We start from the raw sequence: 19,250 nt of genomic DNA, 5'->3' as shown, positions 1-19,250 counted from the left end.
TAATAATAATAAATATATATCAATATCAATAACACATTGGAATGAGTAATGATTATTATTACATTACATTAATATGCACGCGAAAACGTTAAAAATCCAAGCCACTGTTGGTCTTAAAAATGTTTTTTTTTTTGTTTTAATTTACAATTAATATTTATAATTATTTATTATCATTTACGTGGAGATTCGTCTACCTCCATTTGGTCAGATTTATCTTCAGATTCTTCAATTACTTTTTTTTCTTCATTTAAAACTACAAAAGTAATTTTTTTTTATTATCAATTAATTAATTAATTGAAGGTATTTTTTTCTTTTAAATGTACCTTTGTCGGGTAACTTCTGATCAATTATTTTATCAGACTCAATGGCTTCTGCTTCTGGTGTGTCTGGCTTATCAACGACTTCAATATCTGAGTCAGTGCCAGACGAGCTAGATGACGTCGCTTCGTGGTTTGTTGACTTGCCGCTTTGGCGGCCGGTTATTGATAACGGGGATGTAATATCACCATCTAATTTTGGCGCTGATGGCTTTTGTTTCCGTGCTGGATTCCAGTATTGACAGTAACAGCAACGGAACCCTATTTACAAACAAAAATAATTAATAGAAAAAATTTTCCTTGATGATTTTTGTATATTTATAATTATTCTATACATAATTTAAGTACTTTTTAGATAAATTTTAAAAATAGTAGTACTATCACAGGATCAATTAAAAATAAATGAATGGACAAATGTGATGGAAAAAATTATGGTTAATTAATTTAGCAAAAATTTACTATCACTGAAAAATATATGAAACCGAGAAAAAATACTAATTTTTGTCAAGACCTTTCTGATGATACAAAATTTAATTATTAAAATTCTTTTAATATAATTACATGCTCGTCTGAAAATTTTCCTTGCTCGCTTAATTATTTATATTGTAAATGACAATTGCTGAAAAAAATATCAAAACTAATTTACGATAAAAATATACCCGTTAAAAAAATTTTTTTAGTCTCTTAATTATATAAATTAATTTAATTATTGTTGAATAATTAATTTAACTAGCAACCTTGCAGTCACTATGTGACTGCCGAGAAGTGAACTATAAATAAATAGAATTTTGCTTTATTGAATAATGACTTTTGTTAAATTGCACTGTAATTTCTTAACTATTGACGTTTTTAAAGATATAAGCTCATTTCGATGCTACACTCATCAAGAGCTTTCATTTGAGTACCCACATGTATTTTTCATATATTTTATATATTTCATATATATGGTATATATAAAATATATGAAAAGTGCATGTGGGTACTCAAATGAAAGGTCTCGATGAGTGTAACATCAAAATGGACTTATATTTACGAAAATGTTAAGAATTAAGGAATGACAGTTGCATTTTGTTAACTAATCATGTCTTTAACAATATAAGCTCATCTTGATGTTACACTCATCAAGAGCTTTAATTTGAGTACCCACAAGCATTTTTCAAATATTTTATATATTTTATACATATGGTGTATATAAAATACATGAAAAGTGTATGTGGGTACTCAAATGAAAGGTCTCGATGAGTGTAACATCAAAATGGACTTATATTTACGAAAATGTTAAGAATTAAGGAATGTCAGTTGCATTTTGTTACATAATCATGTCTTTAATGATATAAGCTTATCCTGATGTTACAATCATCAAGAGCTTTCATTTGAGTACCAACATGCATTTTGATATATTTTTCATATATACATATATATATAATATATATAAATATATGAAAAAATTGATGTGGGTACTCAAATAAAAGATCTCAATGAGTGTAACATCAGGATGAGCTTATAAGATTAAAAATGTCAATATTTCTCAAGATACAAGGTCATTTCTTAATTATGTATCTAGAGATAGAGCATTTTAGAATATAGTCTAAGTACTTATCATAATAAATTGACTATCGGTGTGAATGATATGAAACATTGAAAAGGCACAAATTCAAGTCAAGACCTTTACAATGACCCTAAATTTCACTAAAAAAAAAACCGATTTTATCATATGACTATCCTGGAGACAAGGATTTTTCTTATTCTCTTAATAATATAGATTATTTTTATCTCTTAATTATATAAATTAATTTTCGAACTATAATCACATTCACATGTACAAAACAAAATAAATAAACAAATTTTGTTTATCGCAAAATTTGAATCTAATTATGACTCCAAAAATTTATCATAAATAAATTAACTATTGTTGAGAAGCATCCGAAATATTAAAAATTGTAAATTTAATTCAAAAAAGTTACATAAATACACTGAAGACAAAATTTTTCTTATTTTCTTAATTATAAATAAAGCAAAAAATCCAGTTATTGACACTTACAATCTTATTTTAATTGAAAAAAAAATCAACTCTAATAAATTAATAAATATAATTTTTTATTTAGAATAAAATTGCACGTGTCAAACAATTAGGCTAGTGTCAATAACTGGGTCTTTTACCTTATATTTAAATTAATTTACTGATTTTATTTTTTCTAAATTTACTAAATCAACTTAATATAAATATGGCATATTATTTATGCAACCATAAAATTGTTATGTATTTTTACTATTCGATTTTTGCCTTGGAAAATGTTTAAATAAATAAAATAAAAAAAAAAAGTAAATTTACCAAAATATTCAAATTCTTCTTTGAGCGCCATTCCATTATGTGAATCACACTGCCTACATATCAGCGCGTACCGATTAGAGGGACCATCACCCACCAAATATTCAACCAAGCGATCCAAATAACTTCTCTGTTTCGGAAGTATCGGACGTGGTAACGGTGACCCTATTTTAAAGTAACAGTAAATAAATTAGACAAATATAATTGATGAAAAAGAAAAAAAATTTTTAAAATACCAACACACAAAAACCAAGGCATATTAATAAAATTAATAAAACAATAGCAATGAAGCTAGAGGGTTAATACTAACGAGGACGGATTAACGAAGCATTTAACAATCTACCACTCGGATGATAATATGGAGTCTGCTGCGGAGTATTAGCAGAAGCTAACCCAACTGGTACAAGACCAGTATTTACAGGCCTACCGATTGATGAATTTAATTGCGGGCTGGTTGCTGCCAACGCGCGCTTTCGCAGCTCAGTTGCGTCAGACGTCTGGTGCATTGGAGTGGCCATCGATGGCTGAGGCATCGGTGTCTGAGGCTGTGGTGTACTCAGGCGCCTTGGTACTGGGGTTGTCATTGGTGTTTTTGATACCGGCTGAAAATTATTTTTATTAATCTACGGAAAAAAAATTATTGGAATTTTTTTATGCTGCTTAAGTTAAGATTTTTTACCTGAGGTGAAAGCTGAAAAAAAAATTAAAGTATTTATTAAATTTAATTTTATTAAAATGAATTAATAAAATAATTAGAATAATATTGAAAAACTTACAGGTGTCATTCTCAATTGATCAGGAGCGAATTTAAGCAAAATTTCTTTAGCTTTCTTATAAGTCTCGGTCTCAGTGACTTGATCTAAAATTTTCTTCTTCTCTTTCTGCATGTCTACTAATTTTTCTTGATTCCTTGAGATTTTTCTTTTGTAATACCACGTCACCAGTTTTTTGGTAAATATTATCCTGTAAAAATGACTTTTTTAATAAAATTTCTAGTTTTTATTTTTTAGGGTTTCAATCTTAGTATGCTAGCAACCTTGCAGTCACTCACTATGTGACTGCCGGGACTTGTGAAGTAGAAACCGAGCTCATCAAGAGCTTTCATTTGAGTACCCGCATGCATTTTGATATATTTTTTATATATACATATACAAAATATATATGAATATATGAAAAATTGATGTGGGTACTCAAATGAAAGGTCTTGATAAGTGTAATGTCGGGGTGAGCTTATATCTTTAAAAATGTCATTAGATAACCCGATGCAATGTCATTTCTTAATTATTTACTTTTTTTAAGATATAAACTCATTTTGATGTTACACTCATCAAGAGCTTTCATTAGAGTACCCACATGCATTTTGATATATTTTTCATATATACATATATATAATATATATAAATATATGAAAAGTTGATGTGGGTACTTAAATGAAATGTCTTGATGAGTGTAAAGTCAGGGTGAGCTTATATCTTCAAAAATGTCAGTAGTTGACAAAATACATGGTGATTTCTTAATTATTGATATTTTTAAAGATACAAGCTCATATTGATGTTGCACTCATCAAGAGCTTTCATTTGAGTACCCACATGCATTTTTCATATATTTTATATATTTCATATGTATGATATTTATAAAATATATGAAAAGTGCATGTGGGTACCCAAATGAAAGGTCTCGATGAGAGTAACATCAGGATGGACTTATATTTAAGAAAATGTTAAGAATTAAGTAATGACTAATATATTTCGTTAACTAATAATGTTTTTAACGATATAAGCTCATCCTGATGTTACACTCATCAATACCTTTCATTTGAGTACCCACATGCACTTTTCATATATTTTTCATATATACATATATATAATATATATAAATATATGAGAAATTGATGTGGGTACTCAAATGAAAGGTCTTGATGAGTGTAACATCGGGATGAGCTTATATCTTTGAAAATGTCAGTAGTTGACAAAATAGAAGGTAATTTCTTAATTATTAATATTTTTAACGATATAAGTTCATTCCGATGTTACACTCATCAAGAGCTTTCATTTGAATACCCACATGCATTTTGATATATTTTTCATATGTACTTATATATAATATATATATAAATATATAAAAAATTGATGTGGGTACTCAAATGAAAGGTCTTGATGAGTGTAACATCGGGATGAGCTTATATCATTAAAAATGTCAATAGTTCACAAGATACGTCATTTTTTAATTACGTATCTAGAAATAGAGCATTTTCGAATGCAGCCTAAATACTTATCATCATAAATTTACTATTGGTAAAAACCCATCTTATTATCTTAATAGAATAGATTTATCTATTTGCTTATGTACTTACAGCAATGGAAAAATTAATAATGGAGTGATGTAAAAAAGTTGATCGTAAAGTGAAGCGGGAAAGAAGTAAAAATAAAACAGTACCGCCGTTACGACATAAAGTAACACACTGTATATTATTAATGTTCCAACTATTTTTTTATGCCTCTGTTCTGTTGTTTGACCATACTGTTCAATTTTTTTTATTTGCTGTAATAAAAAATAAAAATTTTTCTTTACATATTTATTGATAATTATTTTACTGAAATCATGAGTATTAAATTAGCTGTCATTTAGAAATTTTTATAATTTATTTTATTGAAAAAATTTCTCATGTAAAAAAATTTTAAAAATTATACATGCAATTTTTTAAAATTATTTTTCTACTTATTATTTAATTAATGAAAAATTAAAAAATCTTTTTATTAATTAAATTAGAAATAAAATAAATTACATTCTTAATTTATTAAATATTTTACAAGTAGAATTTTTTTTTGTAATAAAAAAAAAAAAAAAATTCTAAATATTTTCAATTGCTAATTTAATTTTAATTTTATAATCCTATTAATTTAAAAAAGAACTTACGGAGTCAAGGTCCTCCAAAATTTCTATTGTCGTCTTCTTTTTCTAAAAATAAAAATACGCTTAGTAATAAATTAAAATAATAATCCTATTAATACATAAGAAAATATTATTGAAAAAAATGATAATAAAGTAATTAAAAAATAAATAAATTAAATTAAATTAAAAAAATATTATTATTTGCCAAAAATATAATTCGTGACCTATTTGACCATCCAGACAATCCATTAAGTTTAAAAACAGTTGCTGTGTCATTGGATGGTAATTTTGGATTCACCGAGACAATTGTTTCAAGAATAAATTAACGCTTTGACCAGTCACATTTATTTTATTACCATGTGTTATTATTAATTAATCAATATATATATTAATTAAAATAAATTTATGAATAATTTAAATAAAAAAAATCAGCTGATTTATTTAAAAAAAAAAAAATAATAAATTTTAAAACATATGGAATTTCAATTTTAAAAATCGCGCCTAACCTTCAAACTTACAATTAAAATTACCTGAAAAAATAATTAAAAAAAAACCAACAATAATTATAATAAGTAATTACAAAACTGAGTAATAATTATTTTTAATTATTTTAAAAATAAAAAATAATTAGAGAAATTCAAGTTTGTTTTGAGATCATAACCTAAAACTTTCACAAATACCGCGCAAGTGGTTAAAAAAAAAGTAAAATAAAATGGAGTAATAAATAATAAAAAAAACTTACACGAAATCTTGACAGAATAATTCCCATTTTGATAAATAAATAGTTCAAGTTATTGTTAAGTGATGAATTGCAGTGATAAGGCTCCAGGAAATTGCAAGAGCAGAAAAATTAACAGCGACAGCCTGTATGAGTGAGCGTGGGCCTACGAGCACGAGCAGCGTTTACAGGCATTTGCAATTTGCAATTGTGCGGCATACGCTACGGGCTTTACTTTGGCTTCTGTCTTTGCTGTGCTGGTCTGTATTCTATATGTATGACTGTGTTCAGTTGAGCTTGACTGTTGGTGAGCTGCTAGCTAAAAACCAATGTCAAGGAAAATACCAACCAGAGCTAAGCTAAGCCAACCACTCCGAGAATTTTAAAATAGATATATTTATTACTTGAGTTTGAGTGTGCGCGTTATCATAATACAATGTTTATATACAAGGTACATACTTATAATATAACCAGCTTTAGCTTTATTGCCACTTTATTGCCACTTTTTATTTATATATGATACTGAAATCAAAACAGCTGATAAGTTTATTAAAATTATGTTATCAGACATCTGACAGCTTTTAGGAATTTTTTTTTTTTAAAAAATTATAGAAGATTAAACAATTTTTTTTAGTTTTAATTTAGTAAATATTTTTAAAAAATTGTGATAGTAAAATTGATGATTTGAAAAATTTTTTTGACTAAAAATTTGACATTTAGGAATCATGAAGATAATATTAGTTAGCTGTTTTATTTTATTTAACAAATCAATTTGTTCCGAGAAATTATTTTAAAAAATTGCATTATTTATTCAAATTTCAACAATTTTTTATGAAAATTAAGTTAGCCGACATTAAAAATTTTTTTTTTTATTAAAAAAATTATTGCAAAATAATTTTTAAAAAAATGAAAATTAATTTAGCAGATTTTTGACAATTTTCAGAATTTTTTTAACAAATAAATTATGGCAAAAAAAATAAGATAAAATAATTGACATTTACCTAGAAATTAAAAAAAAAATTATTGCAAAATAATTAAAAAAAAATGAAAATTAATTTAGCAGATTTTTGACAATTTTTGGAAATTTTTTAACAAATAAATTATAGCAAAAAAATGATATAAAATAATTGACATGGAGAAATTTTGAAAAATAAAAAAAGCAATTTTTTAAAAACAATTTTTTGGAAAAAATTTATTTGTTAAAAAAATTAAGTGACTGCTAACTTTAATGTATTAAAAAAAAAATTTTTATAATTTATTAATTTAAAAAAATCAAGAAATTAAAAATGTTGGCTAACTTTAGTGTTATCATTTTTTTTACTTATTTTTTTTGACTTAATTTATTTATTAAAAAAATTATTAAAATTATCAAATATCTGCTAAATTAATTTTAATAACTTAAGTTAGCTGACGTTTTTAATTTTTTGATTTTTTTTTAAACATTCTTTAAAAATTGCGTCTGTAGTTTTTCAAGTTTTTTACAAATGAAAATTTTTTTTTGTCATAATTTATTTGTCACAGTTGTTAAAATTATTAAGTGACTTTTGAATCATAAAAAAATTTCTAAACTGATTTCACTATCATAAATTTTTATTTTTTTTCAACAAGTAGTTAAGAAAATATTTTCAAAATGACATCAAATAAATAACTTACCAAAATTGTTTTTATTTTCTTAATTATCATTCCAGTAATTTCTGAAAATAATGACAGGCCTGTGTAATTTATCTGTCATATTTATTTAATACCTTTTCATTGCAATATAATCCGATGTTATATTACAGCTTATACGACCCACTTTATAAATAACTCATATTCATATTATATACATTTACATATACATTATGTAAATATATATATTGATGGCTGGTATACACATATGGCACCTTGATTACGGTATTAGTAAAATGGAAGTTTATTTTTAGATAAATTACGTGATCTTTCAATAATTTTTGATCATTGATTGCATTCATTATTATTAAAATTATTTTATACACTAAACTTAATATTATTATTATTTCATATTAATTATATGTTATATTGAGTAATTAATCACGGTCAATAATTTTATTAAACAAAGAAAAAAAAATTTTAATAATTAAAAAAAAAAAATTTAACTTTAAAAAGCGCGCAAAATTCAAATCGTACGCGGGAAAAATCGAAACTACTTTTTAAAATAAACATACAGCGCTCCCAAGCGGAGAAAAATATAAACTACTGAGAAAAACGTGTGTATGACAACAGAGCACTTATTTTTTACAATTGAAAATCATAAAACACGATGTATAATTAAATAATTTAATTAAATAAAATTATTGCATTTATAAGTAAATTTACTTAAAAAATAAAACCGTGAAAATCTGTTAATTAATAGTTAAATAAATAAAATAAATAAAAATGGCAACTGTGAGGTTATTTTTTATTTCATTAAAATAAATATTTATCTACGTACTTAGCTTTAAAAAATAAAATAAAATAAATTAATTACCTAAAATGGAAATAAACTATGGGAAGTAAAAATATAAAAGAGACGATTAAACTTCTGGATCGTCCCTCTAATTCCGACAGCTCCTCTGACAGCTTGATTATCAAACCTGTCAAAAGAAATGTCAAAAGGTAAATATTAGTCTCAGTGTCATTAATTTTACAAATAAAAAATTTATTTAAATTTTTTATTTTAGAAGACCAAGAGTAAGAACAAAAAATAATAAAAATCAGTGTTCGTGTAATAGAAGTAAATCGAGGGTAATTGCGCTATGGTTAGCAGCGGTTTTAATTACTTTTTGGTTGATTGCATTGTCATGGGTGGCAGCTATTCTTTATGGAGAAATTGGACGGATGGATTTATCTATACGTTCTGGTTAGTATTTTATATATTTTTTTTATTGAAAAATTATTTCAAATAAATATAACAATTTATTTGTTGAATATTTGATAATCTATATTATTAAGAGAATCAGAAAAATTTTGTGACCAGTGTATAAATATGATAAAATGGGTTTTTATGGTTTAATTTGGTATCATTAGGAAGGTCTTGATTTGGAGTTGTTTTTTTTCAGGGTTTCATATCATTCTCACCAATAGTCAATTTATGATAATAAGTTTTGAGGCGGCATTCGAAAATGCTCTATCTCTAGATACATAATTAAGAAATTACCTTTTATCTTGTGAAATATTGACATTTTTAAAGATATAATCTCATCCCGATGTTACACTCATCAAGAGCTTTCATTTGAGTACCCACATCAATTTTTCATATATTTTATATATTTATATATATATAAATATATGAAAAATATATCAAAATGCATGTGGGTACTCAAAAGAAAGCTCTTGATGAGTGTAACATCGGGATGAGCTTATATCTTTGAAAACGTCAATAGTTAAGAAAGTACAGTGTAATCTAACAAAAATAATTAAGAAATGACCTGATATCTTGTCAACTATTGACATTTTTCAAGATATAAGCTCATCCCGATGTTACTCTCATCATTACCTTTCATTTGAGTACCCACATCAATTTTTCATATATTTTATATATTTATATATATATATATATATATATATATATATAAAATATATCAAAATACATGTGGGTACTCAAATGAAAGCTCTCGATGAGTGTAACATCAGGATGAGCCTATATTTTTCAAATATATATTATATATATCTGTATATATGAAAAATATATCAAAAATGCATGTGGGTACTCAAATGAAAGCTCTTGATTAGTGTAACATGAATATTAGCTTATATCTTTTAAAACGTCAATAGTTGAAAAATTACAGTGCAATTTAACAAAAATCATTATTTAATAAAGCAAAAATTTATTTATTTACAATTCACAAATCACGGCAGTCACATAGTGGCTGCAAGGTTGCTAGTTTTAAGAATTTTTGTAACAAACTATGGCAAAAAAATATTGACATGGAAAAATTAAAAAAAAAAATCAAAATACAATTTTTCAGAAATAATTTTTTTGTTAACAAAAAAAATAAAAAATTGTCAAGTAATTGATTACGTTAATGTCATAAAAAAATTAAACTAAAAAATTCGACCTGTAGAAAATTTTAAAAATTATACGTGTAATTTTTTTTTATTTTAATTTAATTGATAAAAAAAAATAGAAATTTTTGAACGTCGACTACCAAGACTCAATTTTGCGAGTCATTAATTAAATATTAAATATTTTAACTTAAAATTAAGTAATTAAGTTATCAAAATCAAGTATTTTATTGCAATTTCTATTACAAAATTACATTTATCTTAAAAAAAGTATTTACATATAACTTTAATTATTTAATGCAAAAAAAAGAAGAAGTAAAAACTATCAAAACCATTAATCAATATCTATAAATAAATAAATATAGCTTCAATAAAAAAAAATAGCACTTATACGTTCAAAGTTAAATTGAAGAACAAGTTAATGTGTCCTTTATCTCTTTAAACAGCGGTATTATCCAACCGTATATCTGCATGTATTTATATTGTATTATATGTCAAGAGTGTTACCACCTTCGCACACCTTTTAGTCAAGTCAATATCAAGCTTCAACATGTACAATCTAATGTAGCGCCGCGCGCCACCCAGTATCAGTATCGTTTGTGAATTGCGCGGAGGCGGTACAATTTCCTCCATTATTTTATTTTATTAACAATTTACAATAATTCACACATAAATCTCCATCAAAAAGCAAATCAAAATAAATTAGTAATAATTACTTATCATTACCATCTAAAAAAACTCTTAAACAATTTATTGATTAATAAATTTAGAAATATGAATTTAAGAATGAGTTGTCAGTGGATCGATAGTTCCTCAGCGTTTGATAAGTTCAAATAATCTGTTTACTTAATTTCAACAAACTTTCTTTAATTAATTTGTAAAGGTATTTTTAAAGTTTGTATCTTATCTAACCAGGGTCGCTTATTATCACCAAAAGCCTTGGAAACTTTTTTTTTTTTCAATGAATAAATAATCAAATTTTAGTTTTTAGTTAAATAATTTTAAAGAAAGTTTTTTTAAGCAAGTAAATTTTTTTTTAATATTTTAGGATTGTAAAACCATTTGTGTACATAAAGTATTATTTGGTAAAAAAAATAGTTGGCTGTGAGATAGACGTAGATAAAAAAGTGATAAGAGAATAATTATAAATTAAGTTGTGATAAGTGTTTTTTTTTTTATTATAATTTATGATTGCTTATTGGTGATAAAAAAATTGTTGTAAAAAGCTGATGACTAATCAAAAATAGTAAAAAAAAAATAATAAAATTGTTGGTGATTTGTGCGAGTCAAGGTGAAAAAAATAATGTAAATTTGAAACATTATTATTGTTATTAATCGTCCAGAAAATTATTAATTTAATTAATTGAAAAAAAAAAAGAAAAAAAAATAATAATATAAATTTGAGACATTATTATTATTCGTCCAAAAAAATTATTAATTTAATTAATTTAAATGAAAAATAATATAAATTTGAGACATTATTATTGTTATTATTCGTCCAAAAAATTATTAATTTAATTAATTGAAAAAAAAAGAAAAAAAAATAATATAAATTTGAGACATTATTATTATTCGTCTAAAAAATTATTAATTTAAAAAAAAAAGAAAAAAATAATGTAAATTTGAGACATTATTATTATTATTATTATTCGTGCAAAAAATTATTAATTTAAAAAATAATGTAAATTTGAGTCATTATTATTATTATTATTATTTGTGCAAGGAATTATTAATTTAATTAATATAAAAAAAAAGAAAAAATAATGTAAATTTGAGACATTATTATTATTGGTTCAAAAAATTATTAATTTAAAAAAGAAAAAAAATAGTTTAAAAAAATGGATTCAGTTGCTGTTACGGTACCATTGCGCCCACCGACTAAAAAAATGAAAAAACGCAAGGAACTTGACGCATTAGCACCGTCACATGTTATATCACGACGAGTTTCAGGAAAACGCAGCTCTCAGGTAAATATTTTTATTGGGTAATAATTGTTGCTTTGATTTGTTACGAAACGATCTGATTGCAAATGTCAAATATTAAGGAACTGGTTTATTATTGTTGTTGTTATTATTATTGTAATTTTTTATTTTTTTTTTTAAGGAATTGCTGACAGATAGCAGCGATGATAGATCAGAATATTGGAACGTTTCTGTAAGAGGGAATCGCAAGACAGCTGCAAGAAGAAATCGGTCTTGTCCGGGTCTTTTAAAGGCCTGCAGCGCGTTTTTCGGATGCGCTTCTTTGCTGGCGACGGCCAGTCTCATTTGGCTGTTTATCGATGTCCGTCAGCAACTCACGTCACTCAGAACGGAAGTCGACCAAGGTATCGGTCACGTGGGATCAGATTCAAGAGATCTATCATTAATGATTAATATGTTTATTATAATCAGCGGGTTTTGTTTCATGACGGAGAGGAGTGAATTATTTATTTACGGATTTTTTTTTATTTCATATTGTTGTTATTGTTTATCAGATTTTTTTTTTTTTTTCAGGTAGATTGTTATTTTCAACTTGTTTATTGATTTTAGTGTTTTATTTATGTTGCAGCTATTGCCGGTAGTGAAGGCGTACCAGATGCATTGCAAAAATGCCACTCGTTGTCGAAAGATTTGCAGAATAATCAAACTTTGTTATTTACACAATTAACTGATGTTAAAGCTCAAATTAATAATTTTACTATTCAGGTAACTTTTGTTTTATTACTATTATTATTATTATTATTATTGATAGTTTTTGAAGATATAAGCTCATCCTGATGTTACACTCGTCGAGACCTTTCATTTGAGTACCCACATCAATTTTTCATATATTTATATATATTATATATATGTATATATGAGAAATATATGAAAATGCATGTGGGTACTCAAATGAAAGCTCTTGATGAGTGTAACATCGGAATGAGCTTATATCTTTAAAAACGTCAATAGTTAAGAAAGTACAATGCAATTTGATAAATATCTTGAGAACTATTGACATTTTTAAAGATATAAGCTCACTCTGATATTACACTCATCGAGACTTTTCATTTGAGTACCCACATCAATTTTTCATATATTTTATATATATTATATATATATGTATATATGAAAAATATATGAAAAGTGCATGTGGGTACTCGAATGAAAGCTCTTGATGAGTGTAACATCGGGATGAGCTTACATCTTTTAAAATATCAATAATTAAGAAATAACCTTGTTTTATTTTGTCAACTACTTATATTTTTAAGGATATAAGCTCATCCCGATGTTACACTTATTGAGACCTTTCATTTGAGTACCCACATGCATTTTGATTAGTTTTTCATATATACATATATATAATATATATAAATATATGAAAAATTGATGTGGGTACTCAAATGAAAGCTCTTGATGAGCGTAACATCAAAATGAGCTTACATCATTAAAAATATCAATAATTAAGAAATGACCTTGTATTTTGTTAACTACTGACATTTTTAAAGATGTAAGCTCATTTTGATGTTACGCTCATCAAGAGCTTTCATTTGAGTATCCACATCAATTTTTCATATATTTATATATATTATATATATATATATATATATACGAAATATATATGAAAAATGCATGTGGGTACTCAAATGAAAGCTCTTGATGAGTGTAACATCAGGATGAGCTTATATCGTTAAAAACATCATTAGTTAACAAAATGCAACAGTCATTCCTTAATTCTTAACATTTTTGTAAATATAAGTCCATTCTGATGTTACAATCGTCGAGACCTTTCATTTGAGTACCCACATGGACTTTTCATATATTTTATAAATATCATATATATGAAATATATAAAATATATGAAAAATGCATGTGGGTACTCAAATGAAAGCTCTTGATGAGTGTAACATCGGGATGAGCTTATATTTTTAAAAGTATCAATAGCTAAGAAATTGCAGTGCAATTTAATAAAATTCATTATTTAATAAAGCAAAATTTTTCTCATTCATAGTTCATAAGTTACGGCAGTCACATAGTGACTGCAAGGTTGCTAATTATTATTATTATTATTATTATTATTATTATTATTATTATTATTATTATTATTATTATTATTATTATTATTATTATTATTATTATAAAATAATTAAAAATTTTGGATTAGAAATAATTTTTTTAGTCTAATCTAAAATATAAAAATACTTATTTAAATATTTAACAAAAAAAAAAAAAAAAATAATAATAAATTTTAATTACTCAATTAAAGCTGACAAACATACAAAAAGGACTCCATCAAGTACAAGAGCTTCTCCACGATGCACCAGAATTAACAAACATACCGACTCAAGTAAAGTCCATAAGTTCAAGTGTCGCAACTTTTGGAAGTAAAATTCGGGATTTAAGAGTCACTGTTGACGCTTTAAAAGAGACTGAAACTAAATTACAAGATGCACAACATGATCTTCAAAGGAATATCACTAATATAAAGGTACTTTATTTATATTTTAATAATTATAATTAATTGCTCTTGATTTAATTGTTATTATTATTTTTTTTTTTTTTTTCAGACGGCTCTAGATGAATTAACAAAAGTAACTCAGAAATTAACAATGCCAACAAACGAGTCTAAAGTTAAAACTGAAGAATTGAGTAACACGATATCTGAGTTAAGAAATAATTTGTCGTCGATTAATGACACGCTCACACATGGTTATCAATCGCTTTCCGATGATCAGCAGAAAGATCATGTAATTTTCTATTTATTAGCTACTTAATAATGTTTGTAATAAATTTATTAATTAATTTATTTTATTTCTTTATTTATAGAAATTGTTGGTTTCATTGCAAGACACCACACTAAATGCAAGTATGCAAGTAAAGTCTTTAGAAGCAGAGTGTGCTAAAGCTAATGAACAAACAACTATCGTTAGTTCTGTTAAAAAATTAACTGATGAGGTAATTTTTTTTTTTATTACTTAAAAAAATATTTTTTTTTAATAGAAAAAAAGGTCATTATTTATAAAACTAATTTAAATATTTTTAGAATAATTTTGAAACTCATATGAAACTTTCTAAAAGGTCCCAATGATATTTAGGAAATATTTTTAAATGTTCTAAGTTATTGACCTAAATACTTTTGAGAAATTTTAATTATAGAATTTTCATTTCTAAAATATTAAATTAATTTTTTTATTTTGAAACAAGTAACCTTGCAGTCACTATGTGACTGCCGTGACTTGTGAACTATGAATAAATGAAATTTTGCATTATTAAATAATGACCTTTGTTAAATTGCACTGTACTTCCTTAACTATTGACGTTTTTAAAGATATAAGCTCATCCCGATGTTACAATCATCAAGAGCTTTCATTTGAGTACCCACATCAATTTTTCATATATTTTATATATTTCATATATACGATATTTATGAAATATATGAAAAGTGCATGTGGGTACTCAAATGAAAGGTCTCGATGAGTGTAACATCAGAATGGACTTATATTTACGAAAATGTTAAAAATTAAGGAATAACTATTGCATTTTGTTAATTAATGATGTTTTTAACGATATAAGCTCATTTCGATGTTACACTCATCAAGAGCTTTCATTTGAGTACCCACATGCATTTTCATATATTTTTCATATATATATAATATACATAAATATATGAAAAATTGATGTGAGTACTCAAATGAAAGGTCTCGATGAGTGTAACATCAGGGTGAGCTTATATCTTTAAAAATGTCAATAGTTCACAAGATATTTATTAAATTGTATTATTCTTTCTTAACTATTGACGTTTTTAAAGATATAAGCTCATCTCGATATTACACTCATCAAGAGCTTTCATTTGAGTACCCACATGCATTTTCATATATTTTTCATATATACATATATATCATATATTTGAAATATATGAAAAATTGATGTGGGTACTCAAATGAAAGGTCTCGATAAGTGTGATGTCGGAGTGAGCTTATATCTTTAAAAATGTCAATAGTTTACAAGATATTTGTTAAATTGCATTGTACTTTCTTAACTATTGATATTTTTAACGATATAAGCTCATCCCGATGTTACACTCATCAAGAGCTTTCATTTGAGTACCCACATGCATTTTCATATATTTTTAATATATACATATATATATAACATACATAAATATATGAAAAATTGATGTGGGTACTCAAATGAAAGGTCTCGATGAGTGTAACATCGGGATGAGCTTATATCTTTAAAAATGTCGATAGTTCTCAAGATACAAGGTCATTTCTTAATTATGTATCTAGAAGTATTTCTTATATAAAATTTTTCTTATTCTCTTAATAATATAGATTTGATAAGAAAATTATTTATTCTTTTGAAAATAATTTTATGAAGCTAGCTGATAAATTTTGTTGATTTTTATTAAAAATCAATTTTAATGAACAAAAATATTTTTAAAAAATTCCCAATAATAATTTTTTTCTAATTTTCGTATGTGGAATTTTTTATTAAATTTATTTCATTAATAATATAATTACTATAAAATTATAAAAAATGTTTAATATCTGTAAACTTGTGTGTCATAAAAATTTTAAGTATTTTTTATGTAAATAATTTCCTTGAATTGAATATAGACAGAATTAAATAATTAATAGCCAATAATCAAACTAACTAACTAATCAATAAAAAATTCTATTTTTAGGTAAACAACGTCCGAAGCGTAGATGCAAGTTTGATGAGTCGCATTGAACAGTTAGAATACTCGTACAAAAATCTAAAAAATTCAACGAACCAAATGCTGACATTGAACTCCAGCACCGATATTAAGCAACCGAATGTCAATGCTACCGATAGTAATAATAATAATAATAATAATGGGCAAACGATAGCTGATGGACTACTACCGCATTAATGTAATTGCAATAACAATTAGGTATCAAAAGTGATAATTGTTTAACGAGCGTAAATAAAAAATTATTGATAAGAGTTAAAGATATATGATTATAATTATAATTATGATAATAAATAATTATAAAAAAAGCTGTATTATAGAAAAAAAAATACGAAAAATAAGTATTATTGTGTATTTGTATATATTGATTTAATTCAGATACTTTATATTAATATATAATATCTAAAAAAATCTAACGCACGAACAAATGTCAGTTAATTAATCTTATAAATGCGAATTGTGTTTGTGAATAATTAAATGTTTGCGTGATTGCTGAATAAATAAGTTATTTGATTAATTTAGTTATTAATTAATTAAGTACTTAAATCGGAAATTTATTAATTTCGTTAAATAAAAGGTCAATAATTATTTTCTTTTATCTTGATCTTTAATTCCAAGTTTATTGCATGTGTTTAAATGATTATTTTTATTTTTATAGAATTGAATTAACATTCATTTTTTTTATGAAAAATGAATTTTTTTTCAGTAAAATATTTATGAATATAAATTATTTATAAATTTTCAGATTTTTTTTCTTTTAAGAAATTTTAGTGCCAGGACATTTCAGAAGAAAAAAATTTCGAAAGTTAATGTAAATGATTTTTTAAAAATAATAATAATAAAATTTCAGTTGTGGTTAGTATTAATATTCTTATTGTTATCGTAAGCTATAAATTCAATAAGAATAACAACTAGCAAATTTGCAGTCACTGTGTGACTACTGTGACTTATAAATAAAAAAAAATTAAAATTTTGCATTATTAAATAATAACTTTTGTTAAATTGCACTGCACTTTCTTTAATATTGACGTTTTTAAAGATATAAGCTCATTCCGATGATACACTCATCAAGAGCTTTCATTTGAGTACCCACATCAATTTTTCGTATATTTATATTTATTAAATATATGTATCTATGAAATATATATTAAATATATGTATATATGAAATATATATTAAATATATGTATATATGAAATATATATATCAAAATGCATGTGGGTACTCAAATGAAAACTTTTGATGAGTGTGACATCGGGATGAGCTTATATCCTTTAAAATATCATGAGTTGACGAGATACAATATCATTTCTTAGATATTGATATTTTTAAAGATATAAGCTCATCCCGATGATACACTCATCAAGAGCTTTCATTTGAGTACCTACATCAATTTTTCGTATATTTATATTTATTAAATATATGTATTTATGAAATATATATTAAATATATGTATATATGAAATATATATATCAAAATGCATGTGGGTATTCAAATGAAAGCTTTTGATGAGTGTGACATCGGGATGAGCTTATATCCTTTAAAATATCATGAGTTGAAGAGATACAATATCATTCCTTAGGTATTGATATTTTTAAAGATATAAGCTCATCCCGATGATACACTCATCAAGAGCTTTCATTTGAGTATTCACATGCATTTTTCATATATTTAATATATATGATATTTATAAAATATATGAAAAGTACATGTGGGTACTCAAATGAAAGCTCTTGATGAGAGTAACATCAGAATGGACTTATATTTACAAAAATGTTAAGAATTAAGGAATGACTGTTGCATTTTGTTAACTAGTGATGTTTTTTAAGATATAAGCTCATCCTGATGTTATACTCATCAAGAGCTTTCATTTGAGTACCTACATGCATTTTGACATATTTTTTATGTATACATATATATATAATATATATAAATATATGAAAAATTGATGTGGGTACTCAAATGAAAGGTCTCGAGGAGTGTAATGTCGGGATGAGCTTATATTTACAAAAATGTTAAGAAATAAGGAATGACTGTTGCATTTTGTTAACTAATGATGTTTTTAACAATATAAACTCATCCCGATGTTACACTTGTCAAGAGCTTTCATTTGAATACCCACATGCATTTTTGATATATTTTTCACATATACATATATATAAATATATAAAATATATAAAAAATTGATGTGGGTACTTAAATGAAAGGTTTTGATGAGTGTAACATCGGGATGAGTTTATATCTTCAAAAATGTCAATAGTTGACAAGATAAAATGTAATTTCTTCATTATTGACGTTTTTAACGATATAAGCTC

General features: G+C 24.8%; 2 protein-coding genes across 4 annotated transcripts; one reads left to right on the top strand and one right to left on the bottom strand.

The window, feature by feature from the left end:
• Positions 1 to 135: 135 nt before the first annotated feature.
• Positions 136 to 8,049, bottom strand: LOC123264412 (endoplasmic reticulum junction formation protein lunapark-A). 2 transcript variants are annotated; one of them, XM_044727692.1, is made up of 10 exons: positions 7,910 to 8,049; positions 6,281 to 6,575; positions 5,563 to 5,604; positions 5,000 to 5,187; positions 3,423 to 3,609; positions 3,326 to 3,337; positions 2,957 to 3,248; positions 2,650 to 2,811; positions 324 to 578; positions 136 to 253 (listed from the first exon to the last, which is right to left on the bottom strand). In XM_044727692.1, exons 2-10 carry the CDS (start codon positions 6,305 to 6,307, stop codon positions 171 to 173), a joined length of 1,248 nt encoding a protein of 415 aa, XP_044583627.1. In that variant the 5' UTR covers positions 6,308 to 6,575; positions 7,910 to 8,049; the 3' UTR covers positions 136 to 170. The 2 variants fall into 2 exon arrangements, with proteins under 2 accessions (XP_044583627.1, XP_044583628.1); XM_044727693.1 differs by lacking the exon at positions 7,910 to 8,049 and having other exon boundaries at positions 3,074 to 3,248; positions 6,281 to 6,706.
• Positions 8,050 to 8,709: 660 nt separating this feature from the next.
• LOC123264413 (epidermal growth factor receptor substrate 15 homolog) lies at positions 8,710 to 17,453 on the top strand. Of its 2 annotated transcripts, none has more exons than XM_044727696.1 (7): positions 8,710 to 8,869; positions 8,935 to 9,113; positions 12,809 to 12,945; positions 14,486 to 14,707; positions 14,787 to 14,966; positions 15,046 to 15,174; positions 16,907 to 17,453. In XM_044727696.1, the coding sequence occupies exons 1-7, from the start codon at positions 8,760 to 8,762 to the stop codon at positions 17,114 to 17,116; spliced, it is 1,167 nt and encodes a 388-aa protein (XP_044583631.1). In that variant the 5' UTR covers positions 8,710 to 8,759; the 3' UTR covers positions 17,117 to 17,453. The 2 variants fall into 2 exon arrangements, with proteins under 2 accessions (XP_044583631.1, XP_044583630.1); XM_044727695.1 differs by lacking the exons at positions 8,710 to 8,869; positions 8,935 to 9,113 and adding exons at positions 12,016 to 12,225; positions 12,362 to 12,584.
• The last annotated feature ends 1,797 nt before the right edge of the window (positions 17,454 to 19,250 follow it).

This window comes from Cotesia glomerata, linkage group LG4 (assembly GCF_020080835.1).
Source record: "Cotesia glomerata isolate CgM1 linkage group LG4, MPM_Cglom_v2.3, whole genome shotgun sequence".
In the NCBI taxonomy this organism is placed as follows: Eukaryota; Metazoa; Arthropoda; class Insecta; order Hymenoptera; family Braconidae; genus Cotesia; species Cotesia glomerata.
This window is presented reverse-complemented; position numbering and strand designations above follow the sequence as displayed.